The sequence below is a fragment of the Dendrobates tinctorius genome, unplaced genomic scaffold, assembly GCF_039654945.1.
Source record: "Dendrobates tinctorius isolate UK_male_01 unplaced genomic scaffold, ASM3965494v1 ptg000125l, whole genome shotgun sequence".
NCBI classification, from domain to species: domain Eukaryota; kingdom Metazoa; phylum Chordata; class Amphibia; order Anura; family Dendrobatidae; genus Dendrobates; species Dendrobates tinctorius.
In genome coordinates this window covers 13,465,552-13,486,520 of record NW_027361793.1, presented here as the reverse complement: position 1 = coordinate 13,486,520, position 20,969 = coordinate 13,465,552, and the positions used below count along the sequence as shown (strand labels likewise).

The 20,969-nt window shown below is 43.2% G+C and overlaps 1 protein-coding gene across 3 annotated transcripts in view; it reads right to left on the bottom strand.

Moving 5' to 3' along the window:
- The window catches only part of ZDBF2 (zinc finger DBF-type containing 2), a 134,889-nt gene that overhangs the window by 71,684 nt on the left and 42,236 nt on the right, over nt 1-20,969 (bottom strand). For all 3 annotated transcript variants that reach the window (XM_073541889.1, XM_073541891.1, XM_073541890.1), the window contains one exon: nt 905-956. In XM_073541889.1, coding sequence (XP_073397990.1) covers nt 905-956 — 52 coding nt within the window. The remainder of the gene's footprint in view (nt 1-904; nt 957-20,969) is intronic.

Here is a 20,969-nt window from a genome sequence, read left to right as displayed (position 1 = left end):
GTTCGTATTCATGAGCATATTCTCTTGTGCAAATAAGTAAAAAGTAATATTGCATATAAATAACATACTACTTAGCAAACACTGTTTTTAAATAAAAAAAAAAAAAACAAACGACATCCCACCAGCGCCAAGGTGCACCGAAACGGGCTGGTGCTATCCGCCAGTATTGAACTCTTTCCTTGTGTCAAAAATGGCCTCAATGTGAACAAGGGCCGAGCAGGACCGGGGCCCAACTATGGACACTCAGCAAAGCTATATAAACGTAATGCCCAGCTCAAAGAAATGCATGCACTATGTACGAAAACCTAAAACGTTGGCACCGGTGGGATGGCTTTTACGCTTTTATTCAAAAACAGTGTGTACTGAGTACCCTATGTTATTTATATGCACTACTGCTTTTACTTACTTATAGCAGGGTATACACTCATTTTGTTTTCATCTAACGTTTTGTTAATGGCCAGTGTGAACCAGCTCCTACACACTGCATGTATAACAACTTATACTCCAGTTAATTTCTTTTAGTTTTGTTTCATTTGAACAAGCCTTTAAAAAGTGATTCTCATATAACTGAAAATAGCTGAATTTTTAAATGCTCCATAATACCAACATACAGGGATTAGAAACATACATTACTTAACTGGGGAACTTCTGTAAGGATTTTTAAGATTCTCAATGTATTGCTATGAACAGTGTAAGAAGCAGCCTAAACGCAGACTGCAGCTGAGGATTAAGCATCGATGGTGAAATTACAGAATTGTATCTTGCTGTAAACTATTCATTTATAAGGTACACAGAATGTAAAAAATATGAAAATTGGAATAACTGGATTATAGATAGCCAACATATAGATGGTATAACTAAAGGTCACATAAGAATGTGCAAAGCTACATGATTAGGCCCTTACCTGCTGCTGCTCTCCACTTTAATATAATCTGCTTCTCCTTTCCTATCGACATCTGCAAAAGAACCATGTACAGAGCATTGTAAGGTGTGTCAGAGTTATACAATGCAAAAAAAGAATGAGGAAAAACGGTTGCTCCCAATTACTTTTCCCTGTTTTCCACACAAAGAACCAGCATTTCCAAATCTACAACACAAATTAACACGTATTAAGTGCATTTTTCCAGCTAGACAACAAATCTCCCGTTTCACCCGGCAAAACGCTTGCCTCAATTAAGTATTTAGTAGTGATGAGTAAGTGGTAAACTGCTTGTTACTCTAATCGAGCACATCGGACTGCTTGGGTGCTCAACTCGAGTACTGAGCATAATGTACGTCAATGAAGCAGTTGAGCATTTTTCCTGGAGATGTGTACTCGACGGGCGGGAGAGCGAGAAGCAGTTGTGAGAGAGAAAAAGATGAAGCATTCGCGCGCGAGAGAGAGAACGATACGAAGCATTCGCGCGCGAGAGAGAGAACGATACGAAGCATTCGCGCGCGAGAGAGAGAACGATACGAAGCATTCGCGCGCGAGAAAAACGATGAAGCATTCGCGCGCGAGAAAAACATGAAGCATTCGCGCGCGAGAAAAACATGAAGCATTCGCGCGCGAGAAAAACATGAAGCATTCGCGCGCGAGAAAAACATGAAGCATTCGCGCGCGAGAAAAAGATGAAGCATTCACGCGCGAGAAAAAGATGAAGCATTCACGCGCGAGAAAAAGATGAAGCATTCACGCGCGGGGAAAAAGATGAAGCATTCACGCGCGGGGAAAAAGATGAAGCATTCACGCGCGGGGAAAAAGATGAAGCATTCACGCGCGGGGAAAAAGATGAAGCATTCACGCGCGGGGAAAAAGATGAAGCATTCACGCGCGGGGAAAAAGATGAAGCATTCACGCGCGGGGAAAAAGATGAAGCATTCACGCGCGGGGAAAAAGATGAAGCATTCACGCGCGGGGAAAAAGATGAAGCATTCACGCGCGGGGAAAAAGATGAAGCATTCACGCGCGGGGAAAAAGATGAAGCATTCACGCGCGGGGGAAAAAGATGAAGCATTCACGCGCGGGGGAAAAAGATGAAGCATTCACGCGCGGGAAAAAGATGAAGCATTCACGCGCGGGAAAAAGATGAAGCATTCACGCGCGGGAAAAAGATGAAGCATTCACGCGCGGGAAAAAGATGAAGCATTCACGCGCGGGGAAAAAGATGAAGCATTCACGCGCGGGGAAAAAGATGAAGCATTCACGCGCGGGAAAAAGATGAAGCATTCACGCGCGGGAAAAAGATGAAGCATTCACGCGCGGGAAAAAGATGAAGCATTCACGCGCGGGAAAAAGATGAAGCATTCACGCGCGAGAGAGAAAGAGATGAAGCATTCACGCGCGAGAGAGAAAGAGATGAAGCATTCACGCGCGAGAGAGAAAGAGATGAAGCATTCACGCGCGAGAGAGAAAGAGATGAAGCATTCACGCGCGAGAGAGAAAGAGATGAAGCATTCACGCGCGAGAGAGAAAGAGATGAAGCATTCACGCGCGAGAGAGAAAGAGATGAAGCATTCACGCGCGAGAGAGAAAGAGATGAAGCATTCACGCGCGAGAGAGAAAGAGATGAAGCATTCACGCGCGAGAGAGAAAGAGATGAAGCATTCACGCGCGAGAGAGAAAGAGATGAAGCATTCACGCGCGAGAGAGAAAGAGATGAAGCATTCACGCGCGAGAGAGAAAGAGATGAAGCATTCACGCGCGAGAGAGAAAGAGATGAAGCATTCACGCGCGAGAGAGAAAGAGATGAAGCATTCACGCGCGAGAGAGAAAGAGATGAAGCATTCACGCGCGAGAGAGAAAGAGATGAAGCATTCACGCGCGAGAGAGAAAGAGATGAAGCATTCACGCGCGAGAGAGAAAGAGATGAAGCATTCACGCGCGAGAGAGAAAGAGATGAAGCATTCACGCGCGAGAGAGAAAGAGATGAAGCATTCACGCGCGAGAGAGAAAGAGATGAAGCATTCACGCGCGAGAGAGAAAGAGATGAAGCATTCACGCGCGAGAGAGAAAGAGATGAAGCATTCACGCGCGAGAGAGAAAGAGATGAAGCATTCACGCGCGAGAGAGAAAGAGATGAAGCATTCACGCGCGAGAGAGAAAGAGATGAAGCATTCACGCGCGAGAGAGAAAGAGATGAAGCATTCACGCGCGAGAGAGAAAGAGATGAAGCATTCACGCGCGAGAGAGAAAGAGATGAAGCATTCACGCGCGAGAGAGAAAGAGATGAAGCATTCACGCGCGAGAGAGAAAGAGATGAAGCATTCACGCGCGAGAGAGAAAGAGATGAAGCATTCACGCGCGAGAGAGAAAGAGATGAAGCATTCACGCGCGAGAGAGAAAGAGATGAAGCATTCACGCGCGAGAGAGAAAGAGATGAAGCATTCACGCGCGAGAGAGAAAGAGATGAAGCATTCACGCGCGAGAGAGAAAGAGATGAAGCATTCACGCGCGAGAGAGAAAGAGATGAAGCATTCACGCGCGAGAAAGAGATGAAGCATTCACGCGCGAGAGAGAGAAAGAGATGAAGCATTCACGCGCGAGAGAGAAAGAGATGAAGCATTCACGCGCGAGAGAGAGAAAGAGATGAAGCATTCACGCGCGAGAGAGAGAAAGAGATGAAGCATTCACGCGCGAGAGAGAGAAAGAGATGAAGCATTCACGCGCGAGAGCGACAAAGATGAAGCATTCACGCGCGAGAGCGACAAAGATGAAGCATTCACGCGCGAGAGCGACAAAGATGAAGCATTCACGCGCGAGAGAGAGCGACAAAGATGAAGCATTCACAAGCGAGAGAGAGCGACAAAGAGATGAAGCATTCACGCGCGAAGAGAGAGAAAAAGAGATGAAGCATTCATGCGCGCGAGAGAAAGAAGAAGCATTCAAGCATGAGAGAAAGAGATGAAGTAGTCACGAGGGAGAAAGATGATGCAGTCGCGAGCGAGAGATCAAGCAGTCGTGAGCAAGAGACACAGATCAAGCAGTAGAAAGCAAGAGAGAGATCAAGCAGTAGAGAGCAAGAGCAGACGTGCACGAAAAAGAGAAATAAAGCAGACGTGAGAGGGAGCAGCAGCTCAGATTAAATTGGGGGACTAGAGGACCATGTGATACTTGGCACTGCTCGGTACTCGATTGATCACCCAAATGCTCAATCGAGTATCAAGCAGTGGCACGCATGCACATCCATCACTAGCATTTAGACATTAAAATGGAAAGATGGCGCTTGTGCCCACAGAGGATAGAAGATACTGGATCATACAACTCTGTCAAACTGTATTGGAAGTTGGTTCAAGACCACTGAAGTAAAAAATTAATAATACCTAAAAAGTTTGTGTAATAAAGATTGCAACCGCAATGATACACATTCAGGGTATTTCACCTATAAGAGTGGTGTGACTGTCCCATTCATCAGAAATAGATGTATTTGCAATAGAAAGAACACCATTCACATAAATGGAAAGCAATAATGCCTGTCAACAACCTGCCTTATGTAAACATACCCTTAGGGTCAAAGTACATGATGCATGTTTGATTATTTTTTTCTGTGTATTTTTCACATAAAGATCAATACAATACCAGCAAAGTTAATGAGATTTTGAACTCCAATGCAGACACCAAGTATGCAGACACCAAGCAGCTCTTGTGTTCAAATAGGAACTAATTTTCCACTTCAATGCTTTTTTTTGCGTTTTTAGTGTTTGTACACCAAAAACAAAAGTGTGGTCTTCTACAGATAAGGACTGTGAGGGCATAAGAGCAGAAGGGGTCACTCCACCTTCCCACCCAAAAAAATTGCAATTCACACCAAAAAAAACAGCAACCTACAACCACAAATCTTCCACAAAAAGAGCAACAAAATCCATGATAATCAAAGTGGACTTGCAAATTTTCATGGGTTTTAAAGAGGTTTTAATAGGAAAAAAAAAAAGAAAATTATTGCATTTATGGACGCTTTAAAGGAAATCCATAAACCATTTGTTTGGCACCCAATCTGAGATCAGCATAATGTAGGCGCAGAAACCCTGATTCCATCAATTTGTCACTTACAAATGCTTGCTATAGTTTTGACAAAAATCACTGTTTTATCAGCAGGAAATCACTAAAGGACTAGTAATCTGCTGCTATGTAGACCTCCTTATCCACTCAAACCATTGATCAACAGCTTTCTGACGATGCACAGGGGTGTGGGCAGGGTTATACAGAGCTCAGCACTCACAGAACTGGTAGACCAGCAGCAGATAAACCTTTTCAAAAAAACTGCAGCAAGCAGCCCAGTAAGTGATACATCGCTGGAATCAGGGTCTGCTCATACATCATAGTGCTCTCAGATTACATACCAAAAAGCTGGTGACGGATTACTTTAAGGGTCTACTGCTCTTTAACTCATTCCCGATATGGCCTCTTTCACACATCCATCTGTCACCATCAGTCAAAATCCGCTGGTTTTTTTTTCCCATTGACTTGCATTATCGGCGGATCTTGACGGATGGTCATCCGTTAGTTCCGTTTTTTTACGGATCCGCCAAAATATCTTGCTCTCTCTCTCGGCACGGGTTCCTTTAAATTTCTTCAACTGTGTTCCTGCGCAAACCGCAGTACATGTACAGAGATGGAATCGCAAGGGCTCATGCTGAGCGCCGCCGCAATCGGGTGTGGATGTCAGCACTGTGGGAGAGCTTACAACCTGCAGCAATCCCCACGATCGGTGCTAGCACTGATCGCAGGTGTTTCAGCCCTTTGATGTCATAGTGACAGCGACATCCAGAAGCATCGCACAGGGATTGGGCTCCCTGTTTGTTTCCAAAAGCACAACGCGATCACATCGCATTATGGCTGATGGTCTCCATGGTGACCCCTTGTCGCAAGATGGCTGCAGGGTCGTTCAGGGAAGGTGGCCTGTGAGCGCCTGTTAAGAGCAGGAGCTGACACGCTTCCTTCCCAGCCTGTCAGGCACTGCTCCAAGGCTCTGCAGTGCAAGCATTGCAGAGTATCATATCAACGATCAGTCACTGTACAGTGATGTCCCATCCTGAACAATGTAAAAAAACAAATTTAAAAAATTATTAAAAAGTGTCAAAATGTTAAAAAAATAAATAAAAATAATTACCAAATAAAGAACAAAAAAATAGAAAAATATTACCGTATTTGTTTAAGACGCACTTTTTTCCTCCAAAAATGTGGAGGAAAATGTTCCCGCTGATAAAGAGAAATGAATACTCGCTGCATTCCACACCCATGGGTGTGAAGGGCAATGAATATTAATTTCCATTTAATAATAGTATCTTGGCCCCCAACACCCATCCTGGTATGCAGGGCTCCGTATTCGATCTAGTATGCATGGCCCCCATCATTATCCTGGTGTGCAGGGCTCCCATCTCGTCCTGGTATGCATGGCCCGATCAGAAAACATTAAAAAAAACAAACCATTACACTTACCTACCTGTGCTCCCTCGCAGCGACATGCTCCGGTGCCAGGAACTGCTTTATGCTTGTAAGCAGCACACGGCAAGGACGTCAGGCGCTGCTCACCTCACAAGCAGAGCACAGCTGTCGGAATACTCGCCGGGACTGTGTGCGCATACAGCAGTGAGTATTCATATCCTTCAGTAGCATGCAGTGTCAGCCACCGGCTTCCTGCTGCTGCCGGCGGTCAAGTGTGGAAAGACGGAGTCCAAAGTAAATCTGCTGCCTCATTATAGTGAATGGATCCTTCGGGGTGTTTCATATGAATTCAGTCACTCTGAGATTTAGATGGAAACCCCAAAGTAAATGCTCAGCGTAGAGTGCAGGATAAATGTGATCCTAAATGTTATGTAAAATGTTGCCAATAAAAGTTTCAACAAAATCCACAACAAAAGCAAGTCCCCACTCAGGTCTGTCATCTGTTAACAGAAATATAGACCAACATCACAAAACAATCACTGACCTCAGGGAGACCAGTCAAAGAAAACACTGCGGCAGCCGGCAAAGGCAATCAATCAGTGAAATCCTAGGTGCATTGCTCCCTGGGAAATACGAATATGTAAATAAAGTCTGTGGAGCCTCATTTAAGTCTCAAACACGGGACTAGCCAGATCTTCCTCCAGGGAAGGACCCAGCCAAGGAGTGGCTCCTTTTGGAAACCACCATTACCACCATATTAAGTGGCCCTTTAAAGGGCATGTCACACTAAGAGATATCGCTAGCAATATCGCTATAACTTGTGACGTTATAGCGATATCGCTATGTGTGATACTTACCTACAACCCGCTGCTTATCGCGCGAGAACAGGCTGGACTGTTTCTCGTCATCAGATTCCTGCGGCGCTTCCTGCTGTAACGACGAGCGACACGTGGAGCCGGGCGGGAGGACGTCAGGATCGCCTAGTGTGACAGGTAAGTAGTGACCCCCGTCCCCAGTGATGTCACTAGTGAGATCTGCCTGTGTGGCAGCTCACTAGCGACCACTTAGCGATGCACCAGCGATCCTGACCGCGTCATATCGCTGGTCGGGATCGCTGGTGCATCGCTAAGTGTGACAGTACCTTAAGTCAATATCCAGCTCTTTACGAGTTTACAGATATGACAAGGGCCAGGTATCCCAGATAGCAATGCACCTAGGATTTCACTGATTGAGCGCCTTTGCCGGCTGCCGGCTGGTCTCCCTGAGGTCAGTGATTGTTTTGTGATGTTGGTCTACTAGGCATTGCTCCCACCTAGCCAGAATCCTACTCCACACTGATGAGGGGCAACACCCCAAAACAGCTGTCTGTGGATGGATACCTGGCCTTGGTATTTCCCTTGTCATATCTGTAAACTCGTAAAGAGCTGGATATTGACTTAAAGGGCCACTTAATATGGTGGTAATGGTGGTTTCCGAAAGGAGCCACTCCTTGGCTGGGTCCTTCCCTGGAGGAAGATCTGGCTAGTCCCGTGTTTGAGACTCTTAACCCCATAAGCCCCAAGGGTGGTTTGCACGTTCATGACTGGGCCAATTTTTACAATTCTGACCACTGTCCCTTTATGAGGTAATAACTCTGAAACGCTTCCATGGATCCCGGGGATTCTGACATTGTTTTATCGTGACATATTGTACTTCATGTTAGTGGTAAAATTTCATTTAAATAACTTGCGTTTATTTGTGAAAAAAACGGAAATTTGGCGAATATTTTGAAAATTTCGCAATTTTCCAACTTTGAATTTTTATGCCCTTAAATCACAGAGATACGGCACACAAAAAACTTGATAAGTAATATTTCCCACATGTTTACTTTACATCAGCACAATTTTGGAACCAAAATTTTTTTTTGTTAGGAAGTTATAAGGGTTAAAAATTGACCAGCGATTTCTAATTTTTGCAACACCATTTTATTTTTACGGACCACATCACATTTGAAGCCACTTTGAGGGGTCTATATGATAGAAAATACCCAAAAGTGACACCTTTCTAAAAACTGCACCCCTTAAGGTGCTCAAAACCACATTCAAGAAGTTTATTAACCCTTTAGGTGCGTCACAGGAATTTTTTGAATATTTAAAAAAAAAAAAAACATTTTACTTTTTTTTCACAAAAAAAATACTTCAGGTTCAATTTTTTTTATTTTACCAAGGGTAACAGGAGAAATTAGACTACAAAATTTATTGTGCAATTTGTCCTGAGTACGCTAATACCTGATATGTGGGAGGAACCACTGTTTCGGCGCATGGCTGAGCTCAGAAGGGAAGGAGCGCCGTTTGACTTTTTAAATGCAAAATTGGCTGGAATTCAGATCGGACGCCATGTCACGTTTGGAGAGCCCCTGATGTACCTAAACAGTGGAAACCCCCCACAAGTTACCCCATTTTGGAAACTAGACCCCCCCCAAGGAACTTATCTAGATATGTGGTGAGAACTTTGAACCCACAAGGGCTTCACAGACGTTTATAACGTACAGTGGTACAATTAAAAAATCATATTTGTTCCTCAAAAATGATCTTTTCACCCCCAATTTTTATTTTCCCAAGGGTAACAGGACCCTAAAAGTTATTGTGCAATTTGTCCTGAGTATACTGATACCCCACATATGGGGGTAAACCACTATTTGGATTTGGGCGCATGGCAGAGCTCGGAAGGGAAGCAGCGCCATTTGACTTTTTGTCTGGAATTGAGATCGGACACCATGTCGCGTTTGGAGAGCCCCTGATGTACCAAAACAGTGGAAACCCCCCACAAATGACACCATTTTGGAAACTAGACCCCCCCCAAGGAACTTATCTAGATGTGTGGTGAGCACTTTGACCCCTCCAGTGCTTCACAGGAGTTTAGAACGCCTGGGCGTGAAAATAAAAAAAACGTATTTTTTCCACAAACATGATCTTTTAGTCACCAATTTTTTTATTTTCCCAAGGGTACCAGGAGAAATTGGACCCCAAAAGTTGTTGTCCAATTTGTCCCGAGTACGCCGATACCCCATATGTGGGAGAAAACTACGATACGGCACACGTCGGGTCTCGGAAGGGCAGTAGTGACGTTTTGGAATGCAGAATTTGATGGAATGGTCTGCGGGTGTCATGCGCGTTTGGAGAGCCCCTGATGTACCTAAACTATTGAAACTCACCACAAGTGACCCCATTTTGGAAACTAGACAACCTAAGGAACTTATCTAGATGTGTGGTGAGCACTTTGAACCCCCAAGTGCTTCACAGAAGTTTATAACTCCCGGGCGTGAAAATAAAAAAATCATTTTTTTTTCCACAAAAATGATATTTTTGCCCCCAATTTTTTATTTTCCTAAGGGTAACAGGAGAAATTGGACCCCAAAAGTTGTTTTGCAATTTGTCCTGAGTAGGCTGATACCCCATATGTGGGGGTAAAACACTGTTTGGGCGCATGGCAGAGCTTGGAAGGGAAGGACCACCATTTGACTTTTTCAACTCAGTATTGGCTGGAATTGAGATCAGACGCCATGTTGCATTTGGAGAGCACCTGATGTGCCCAAAGAGTGGAAACCCCCAATTCTAACTCCAAACCTAACCCCAACACACCCCTAACCCTAATCTCTGTCCTAACCCTAGCCTTGGCCCTAACCCTAATGGGAAAATGGAAATAAATACATTTTCTTTTAATTTTATTATTTTTCCCTAACTAAGGGAGTGATAACGGGGGGTTTGATTTACTATTTATGGCGGGTTTTTATGTTTGGCAGCTGTCACACGCCAAGAGACGCTTTTTATTGTAAAAATAGTTTTTGCAACACCACATATTGAGAGCTATAATTTTTCCGTATTTTGACCCATAATGCGAGGTCTTATTTTTGGCGGGACGAGTTGACGTTTTTATTAATATCATTTTCGGGCACGTGACATCTTTTGATCGCTTTTTATTCCGATTTTTGGGACGCAGAATGAACAAAAACCAGCGTTTCATGAATTTCTTTTGGGGGGGTGCATTTACACCGTTCCGCGTGCGTTAAAATTGATAAAGCCCTTTTATTCTTCGGGTCAGTACGGTTACAGCGATACCTCATTTAGGTCTTTTTTTATGTTTTATCGGTTTTATGCAATGAAAACTATTTTATATAAAAAATAATTATTTTTGCATCGCTTTATTCTGCGAGCTATAACTTTTTTATTTTTTCGTTGATGATGCTGTATGGCGGCTCGTTTTTTGCGGGACAAGATGACGTTTTCAGCGGTACCATGGATATTTATATGCGTTTTTTTGATCGCGCGTTATTGCACTTTTTGTTCGTCGGTATGATAATAAATCATAATTTTTTGCTTCGTTTTTTATTTTTATTTTTTAAGGGGTTCGCTAAAGGGGTTAACTAATGGGACAGTTTTATAGGGCAGGTCGTTACGGTGATACCAAATTTGTGTACTTTTATTGTTTTTTTGTTTTTTTTATTTTCAAAAAATGAATTTATTGGGGCAATATTTTTTTTTTTTTCTAATTTATTTGGCGATTTTTTTTAAAATTATTTTGACACTTTTTTTTAACTTTATTACAATGTCCCAGGTGGGACATCACTGTCCTGTGACAGATCGCTGATCTGTCACATCACAGATCACTGTGACAGATCAGCGATCTATCACAGGCAGTGCAGCAGGCTTCCTCGTGCCTGCGCTTTGCAGGCAGAGGAAGCCGGCTCCCTGCAGGCCCCCGAAGGTCCCCGTCGCCATCTTGGATTCGGGGGTCTGCAGGGAAGGAGCCCCCCGCAGCAGCGCTGCACTTTGCGCTGCCGTGGGGGGCTCAGGGAAGCACGGAGGGAGCCCCCTCCCTGCCGATGCTTCCCTTTAACCCCCCGGTACACCGCGATCGTGTTTGATCGCTGTGTGCAAGGGGTTAACGTGTCGGGGGCCGTCTGTGACCGCCCCTGACACATTGTGCTGGGTGTCAGCTGTGATAATCAGCTGACATCTGGCCGCGATCAGCGGCGCTCACCACGTGGGCGCCGCTGATCGCTATGACGTATTATCCGGTCCCTGGGAACCAAGTCCCAGGGCACATGGACGGGATAGTACGTCATATGGGATTAAGGGGTTAATTGAGGCTCCACAGACTTTATTTGCATATTCGTATTTCCCAGGGAGCAATGCACCTAGGATTTCACTGATTGAGCGCCTTTGCCGGCTGCCGCAGTGTTTTCTTTGACTGGTCTCCCTGAGGTCAGTGATTGTATTGTAAGGTTGGTCTACTAGGCATTGCTTCCACCTAGCCAGAATCCTACGCCACACTGATGAGGGTCAACACCCCGAAACAGCTGTCTGTGGATGGATACCTGGCCTTGGTATATCTGTAAACTCGTAAAGAGCTGGATATTGACTTAAAGGGCCACTTAATATGGTGGTAATGGTGGTTTCCGAAAGGAGCCACTCCTTGGCTGGGTCCTTCCCTGGAGGAAGATCTGGCTAGTCCTGTGTTTGAGACTCTTAAATGAGGCTCCACAGACTTTATTAAAAGAAATATAGAGGGCTTCCACAGTAGCACAAAGGCAATGTAAAAGCACAATGGCTTCTCATCTGCCCAAAAGAAATTCAGCAAATTCTGAGGTCCCAAATCCAAATGCCTCCTCCCTTCTGAGCCTCAGAGTGCCTAAACCACATTTAGCACCCACATCTTTGGCATTTCTGTAGTGATGATAGCCCACCTAATTTACAGATGCGTGTCTACAAAAGCATGAACTGGACATACTGTACTGGGCATAACAACGTACTGGTCACTTCAACATACTGGTCACTAGAAGGGCAGTTTTGTAATTTTCACTCAGCAACATCCAATACTGCTTGTTTCTGGAAAACATTCATGGAGTCAAAATCATCACTAAAGGGGTATAATTTCCAAAATGGGGTCAATGAGGGGGAATTTTGTTCTTGATCTTAGGGGCTTTTTATAATCGGGTCCACAAACTATACTAGGAAAAGATGAACTCCAAGAGGCAAATAATGCTCCGTCCCTCCCGAGTCTCGCCATGTAGCTGAGAAGTAGATGAATTCATTGAGAGGTTTAGTTTGTAAAATGGGGTCACTTATAGGGAGCTCTGCTGCTCTGACACCTCAGGGGCTATGCCTATGTGACATGGCACCCTCAAATCAGTGCAGCAAAATCTGCATTGTAATATGGTGCTTCTTCCCTTCGGAGATTTGCACTGTGCCCCAAAAGTAGTTTTCGACTACATATGGGCTATGAACTCAAGAGAAATTGCACAACAAACTTTGGGGTCCTTTTTCTAACGTTACCCTTGTAAAAATGCAAAATTTGGAGCTAAAAAACTTTTTTTTGAGGGAAAAATGTGATTTTTTTATTTTCACGGCTCAACGTTATAAACTTCTGTGAAGCACCTGGGAGGGTTCAAGGTGCTCAGTACACATCTAGATAAGTTCCCTGAAATGTCTAGCTTCCAAAATGGTGTCACTTGTGGGGGGTTTCCACTGTTAGGCACATCTGGGGCTCTCCAAACGCGACATGACGTCCACTAATTATTCCAGCAAATTTTACATTCAAAAAGTCAAATGGCGCTCCTTCCCTTACAAGCCCTGCCGTGCGCCCAAAGAGTGGTTTTCCCCCACATATGGGGTATCGGTAGGCTCAGGATAAATTGCATAACAAACTGTATGGTCCATTTTCTCCTGTTACCCTTGCAAAAATAGAAAAAAAAAAGTTAGGTCTAAAAGGAACATTCTTGTGAAAGAAAGTTAAATATTATTAAAGTTATTTTTTTCTTCCACATTCCATTAATTCCTGTGAAGCACCTGAAGGGTAGGGTTAATAGACTTCATGAATGTGGATTTGAGCACCTTGAAAGGTGCACTTTTAGATTGGTACTGCTTTTAGATAATTTTTGTCATATAGGCCCCTCAAAGTCCCTTCAAATGTTATATCATCCCTAAAAAAAAGAAGTTTTTGAAAATTTTGTTGTAAAAATGAGAAACCGTTGATCAACTTTAAACCCTTATAACTTCCTAACAAAAAAAATCATGTTTCACAAACTGTGCTGATGTAAAGTAGACATGTGGGAAAGGTTATTTATTAACTATTTTGTGTGACACAACTGTTATTTAAGGGCATAAAAATTAAAAGTTTGAAAATTGAGAAATTTTGAAAATTTTTGATATTTTCAGAAATAAACACACGTTATATCAAAAACACTATCATGAAGTAAAATAAGTCATGAATAAACAATCCCAGAATCAGTGGGATCTATTCAAAAGTTAGGGTATGTGCACACGTTGCAGATTTACCTGCAGAATTCTCTGCACAGAATCTGCACCTCTTGGCAGAAAACGCAGGTAAAAATCAGCGCGTTTTTGATGCGGATTTTCATGAGTTTTTTATGTGGATTGTATGCGTTTTTGCAAGCTAAATAAAGATATGTTATTTAACAAAAAAAGATTTGCGATGTCATTTCTGGTTCAACCTCCTCTTTTACATTTGTCCAACCCACACTCCATTACACACACATAGATAGATAGATAGATAGAGCTATAGATACAGTGCCTTGCAAAAGTATTCGGCTCCCTGGAACTTTTCAACCTTTTCCTACATATCATGCTTCAAACATAAAGATACCAAATGTAAATTTTTGGTGAAGAATCAACAACAAGTAGAACACAATTGTGAAGTTGAACAAAATGTATTGGTTATTTTAAATTTTTGAGGAAATTCAAAAACTGAAAAGTGGGGCTTGCAATATTATTTGGCCCCATTACTTTCAGTGCAGCAAACTCACTCCAGAAGTTCATTGTGGATCTCTGAATGATCCAATGTTGTCCTAAATGACTAATGATGATAAATATAATCCACCTGTGTGTAATCAACTCTCCGTATAAATGCACCTGCTCAGGGTTCTGTTTGAAGCACAGAGAGCATCATGAAGACCAAGGAAAACAACAGGCAGGTCCGTGATACTGTTGTGGAGAAGTTTAAAGCTGGATTTGGATACAAAATGGATTTCCAAAACTTTAAACATCCCAAGGAGCACTGTGCAAGTGATCATATTGAAATGGAAGGAGTATCATACCATTGCAAATCTACCAAGACCCGGCCGTCCCTCTAAACTTTCATCTCAAACAAGGATTAGACCGATCAGAGATGCAGCCAAGAGGCCCATGATCACTCTGGATGAACTGCAGAGATCTACAGCTGATGAGGGACAGTCTGTCTATAGGACAACAATCAGTGGTACACTGCACAAATCTGGCCTTTATGGAAGAGTGGCAAGAAGAAAGCCATTTCTCAAAGATATCCATAAAAAGTGTTAAGTTTGCAACAAGCCACCTGGGAGACACACCAAACATATGGAAGAAGGTGCTCTGGTCAGATGAAACCAAAATCGAACTTTTTGGCAACAATGCCAAACAATATGTTTGGGGTTAAGGCAACACAGCTCATCACCCCCTGAACACACCATCCCCACTGTCAAACATGGTGGTGGCAGTATCATGGTTTGGGCCTGCTTTTCTTCAGCAGGGACAGGGAAGATGGTTAAATTGGTTTTGAAGATGGATGGAGCCAAATACAGGACCATTCTTGAAGAAAACCTGTTGGAGTCTGCAAAAGACCTGAGACTGGGACGGAGATTTGTCTTCCAACAAGACAATGATCCCAAACATAAAGCAAAATCTACAATGGAATGGTTCACAAATAAACGTATCCAGGTGTTGATACTGCCAAGTCAAAGTCCAGACCTGAATTCTATCGAGAATCTGTGGAAAGAGCTGAAAACTGCTGTTCACAAACAATCTCCATCAAACCTCACTGAGCTCGAGCTGTTTGCCAAGGAAGAATGGGCAAGAATTTCAGTCTCTCGATGTACAAAACTGATAGAAACATACCCCAAGCGACTTGCAGCTGTAATCGCAGCAAAAGGTGGCGCAACAAAGTATTACGTTAAAGGGGCCGAATAATATTGCACACCCCACTTTTCAGTTTTTAAATTTCCACAAATCTAAAATAACCAATAAATTTCGTTCAACTTCACAATTGTGTCCCACTCTTCACCAAAAATTTACAATTGGTATCTTTATGTTTGAAGCATGATATGTGGGAAAAGGTTGAAAAGTTCCAGGGAGCCGCTTGGGCTGATAAATGGCAAATGAGCTTTAATGGGGATAAATGTAAGGTCATGCACTTGGGTAGAACGAACAAGATGTATAATTATGTGCTTAATTGTAAAACACTGGGCAAAACTGTCACTGAAAAAGAACTGGGTGTATGGGTGGACGACAAACTCACATTTAGTGGCCAGTGTCAGGCAGCTGCTGCAAAGGCAAATAAAATAATGGGATGCATTAAAAGAGGCATAGATGCTCAGGAGGAGAACATAATTTTACCTCTATATAAAAGTCACTAGTGCGACCACACTTAGAATACTGTGTACAGTTCTGGTCTCCGGTGTATAAGAAAGACATAGCTGAACTGGAGCGGGTGCAGAGAAGAGCGACCAAGGTTATTAGAGAACTGGGGGGTCTGCAATACCAAGACAGGTTATTACACTTGGGGTTATTTAGTTTGGAGAATCGAAGGCTTAGGGGTGATCTTATTACAATGTATAAATATATGAGGGGACAATACCAAGACCTATCTAATGATCTTTTTACTCTTAGACCTGTGACTGGGACAAGGGGGCATCCTCTACGTCTGGAGGAAAGAAGGTTTAAGCATACTAACAGATGCGGATTCTTTACTGTAAGAGCAGTGAGACTATGGAACTCTCTGCCATATGATGTTGTAATGAGTGATTCCCTACTAAAATTTAAGAAGGGACTGGATGCCGTTCTTGAAAAGTATAATATTACAGGGTATATACACTAGTTTCCTTAGTGTTGCGTTGATCCAGGGAGCTAGTCTGATTGCCGTATGTGGAGTCGGGAAGGAATTTTTTTCCCCAATGTGAAGCTTACTGTTTGCCACATGGGGTTTTTTTGCCTTCCTCTGGATCAACATGTTAGTGCAAGTTAGGATAGGATGGGTTGAACTAGATGTCTCCCTTCAACCTTAATTACTATGTTACTATGTAATGTCACCTTGCTATTGTAAGGTCACATTAAGCCCGGTTAATAACGGAGAGGCGTCAGTAAGACGTCTATCCATTATTAAACTTTTAGTATCAAAGGGTTAAAAAAAAAAAAAAAAGACACAGCCAGAAAATAGCATTTTAATGAAATAAAACACTACACATTTTTTTATTATTTTTATTAAATGCCTAAACCCAAGCAAAGCCATCGACTCCTGTAAAAAAAATAAAAGAAACCAACACAAATACTCCCTGTCCGACGCAGTCCCTCTTTAAAAACGAGTGTCCCACGACAATCTCCCCTATAGAGCTGACACATCAGTAGATGTGACCGCTCTATAGGCCTCCGATGAACACTGACCGGAGATAACCCTCCTGCAGTGTGTCATCGGAGTTAAGCCTCTCGCTTTATAGCCCCCGTTACACATAGCGATATCGCTAGCAATATAGATGAAGCATCACCGATTTTGTGACGTAGCAGTGATATTGCTAGCGATATCGCTATGTCTGATACTTAACTCCGACCGGCTCCCCCGCTGCTCATCGATGGTCGCGCGAGAACGTCCTGGATCATTTCTCGTTGGGAGCTTCCTGTGGCGCCGACGAGCGACGCGTTGACGCGGGCGGGAGGACGTGAGGATCGCCTCGTCTGATAGGTAAGTAGCGACCCCCGACCCCTGCTATGTCGCTGGTGAGATCTGCCTGTGTGGCAGCTCACTAGCGACCACTTAGCGATGCACCAGCGATCCATATCGTTGTCGGGATCGCTGGTGCATCGCTACGTGTAACGGTACCCTATGGCACTACAGCGTGAGAAAATTCTCATGCTGTAGTGCCGCAAAGTGACAGATAAACTCAGGTGACCTGTTGGCGGTAGAGTGATACAATACGGAGGATTATCTCTGTCATTGTATCACTGGAGCCCCTGGAGAGCGGTCACATCATCTTATATGACAGCTCTCCACGGGGGATCGTCATTGTTATTAATTGGATTAAGTCTGACACAGGGAGTATATTGTTTATTTATTTATTTATTTATTTTTTTTGCAGGTGAGTGAGGGCTTCGGGGATTAGGTGTAGATGGTGAGTATGAACTATATATGTGTATGTGGCTTTTTTTTTTACATTCAACACATTAGCCGGATGATGGGACTACTACTGTCCCATCATTGGCTAATGTGTCACTCACTGTCACTGTAGCAGGCATAGCCGGATGGGACTAGTAGTCCCATCGGACGATGCCTGCCTACACACAACAAACTGGAGCAAGTTCAGAAAAGAGCGACCAGAATGGTGACCGGTCTGCAAACCCTGTCTTATGAGGAAAGGTTGCAGGATTTGGGAATGTTTAGTTTGCAAAAGAGAAGACTGAGAGGAGACTTAATAGCTGTCTACAAATATCTAAAGGGCTGTCACATTGTAGAAGGATCAACTTTATTCTCATTTGCACAAGGAAAGACTAGAAGCAATGGGATGAAGCTGAATGGGAGGAGACACAGATTAGATATTAGAAAAAACTTTTTGACAGTTAGAGTGATCAATGAGTGGAACAGGCTGCCACGAGAAGTGGTGAGTTCTCCTTCAATGGAAGTCTTCAAACAGAGGCTGGACAGACATCTAACTGGGATGATTTAGCGAATCCTGCTTTGAGCAGGGGGTTGGACCAGATGGCCCAGGAGGTCCCTTCCAACTCTACGATTCTACAATGACACAGCCCAGCAGACCCCCGCTGACACCGCACAAAGCCCCGCCGACCCCATACACAACCCTGCCGACCCACACACAGATTCACGCAGACCCCACCTGCACACACAGACACGCACATAGCTCTGCCCACACACTTACCTCCTCCCGATCTGCAGCGTTTCATGTGCAGTAAAACCGCAGATCTTTTTTACATCTGCGGTTTTTACTGCAGATGTGCCTGACTCAATGCAAGTCAATGGGTGCAGAAACGCAGATCCGCACAAACAATTGACATGCTGCGGAAAAAAAACCACTGCGAATCTGTGCGTTTTTTTCCACAGCGTGTGCACAGGAAATCTCCATTTCCCATAGGTTTACATTGGCTGTGCACTACACTGTGGATTTGATGCAAATCCGTGCAGCAAAAAACGCTGCGGATCCGCAATAAAATTAGCAACGTGTGCACACACCCTTCCTTATAGAGTTATGACCTCATAAAGTGACAGTGGTAAGAACTGAAAACATTGGCCTGGTCAGCAAGGTGAAAACAAGCTTCAGGGTAAAGGGGTTAATGCTACTACACTTCAATTTTATTTGAAGTGAAGCCAATCTATTGGGAACAGAATATATTTTTCAGCATTATATACAAAATACAGTTTATGAGTACATAATAAAACTATATTATATGCAATTTACTGAAGAAATTAGTTGTAAGATCTATGCACAAGTAGCCAGTACTACGAAATACAGTACAGAGCCTGTAGTACAGCGAGCAATACACTTTTGTAAACTAACTTTAACCCCTTAAGCCCCAAGGGTGGTTTGCACATTCATGACCGGGCCAATTTTTACAATTCTGACCACTGTCCCTTTATGAGGTAATAACTCTGAAACGCTTCCATGGATCCCGACATTGTTTTCTCGTGACATATTGTACTTCATGTTAGTGGTAAAATTTCATTCAAATAACTTGCGTTTATTTGTGAAAAAAAACGGAAATTTGGCGAAAATTTCGCAATTTTCCAACTTTGAATTTTTATGCCCTTAAATCACAGAGATACGGCACACAAAAAACTTGATAAGTAACATTTCCCACATGTTTACTTTACATCAGCACAATTTTGGAACCAAAATTTTTGTTTGTTAGGAAGTTATAAGGGTTAAAAATTGACCAGCGATTTCTCATTTTTGCAACACCATTTTATTTTTACAGACCACATCACATTTGAAGCCACTTTGAGAGGTCTATATGATAGAAAATACCCAAAAGTGACACCATTCTAAAAACTGCACCCCTTAAGGTGCTCAAAGCCACATTCAAGAAGTTTATTGACCCTTTAGGTGCGTCACAGGAATTTTTTGAATATTTAAAAAAAAATGAACATTTAAATTTTTTTCACAAAAAAAATACTTCAGGTTCAATTTTACTTATTTTACCAAGGGTAACAGGAGAAATTGGACTGCAAAAGTTATTGTGCAATTTGTCCTGAGTACGCTGATACCTGATATGTGGGGGGAACCACTGTTTCGGCGCATGGCTGAGCTCAGATGGGAAGGAGCGCCGTTTAACTTTTTCAATGCAAAATTGGCTGGAATTCAGATCGGACGCCATGTCACGTTTGGAGAGCCCCTGATGTACCTAAACAGTGGAAACCCCCGACAAGTTACCCCATTTTGGAAACTATACCCCCCAAGGAACTTATCTAGATATGTGGTGAGAACTTTGAACCCACAAGGGCTTCACAGAAGTTTATAACGTACAGTGGTACAATTAAAAAATCATATTTTTTCCACAAAAATGATCTTTTCACCCCCAATTTTTATTTTCCCAAGGGTAACAGGACCCTAAAAGTTATTGTGCAATTTGTCCTGAGTATGCTGATACCCCACATGTGGGGGTAAACCACTATTTGGGCGCATGGCAGAGCTCGGAAGGGAAGCAGCGCCAATTGACGTTTTTGGCTGGAATTGAGATCGGACACCATGTCGCGATTGGAAAACCCCTGATGTACCTAAACAGTGGAAACCCCCCACAAATGACACCATTTTGGAAACTAGACCCCCCAAGGAACTTATCTAGATGTGTGGTGAGAACTTTGAACCCCCAAGGGCTTCACAGAAGTTTATAACATACAGCCGTACAATTAAAAAATCATATTTTTTCTACAAAAATGATCTTTTAGTCCCAATTTTTTTTATTTTACCAAGGGTAACAGGAGAAATTGGACCCCAAAAGTTGTTGTCCAATTTGTCCTGAGTACGCTGACACCCCATATGTGGGAGAAAACTACTGTATGGGCACACGTCTGGGCTCGGAAGGGAAGTAGTGACGTTTTGGAATGCAGACTTTGATGGAATGGTCTGCGGGTGTCATGTTGCTTTTGGAGAGCCCCTGATGTACCTAAATAGTGGAAACCCCCCACAAATGACCCCATTTTGGAAACTAGACCCCCTAAGGAACTTATCTAGTTGTGTGGTGAGCACTTTGAATCCCCAGTGCTTCACAGAAGTTTATAACGACCGGGTGTGAAAATAAAAAAATCATTTTTTTTCCACAAAAATGATATTTTTGCCCCCAATTTTTTATTTTCCTAAGGGTAACAGGAGAAATTGGACCCCAAAAGTTGTTTTGCAATTTGTCCTGAGTAGGCTGATACCCCATATGTGGGGGTAAAACACTATTTGGGCGCATTGCAGAGCTTGGAAGGGAAGGACCACCATTTGACTTTTTCAACTCAGAATTGGCTGGAATTGAGATCAGACGCCATGTTGCATTTGGAGAGCACCTGATGTGCCCAAACAGTGGAAACCCCCCAATTCTAACTCCAA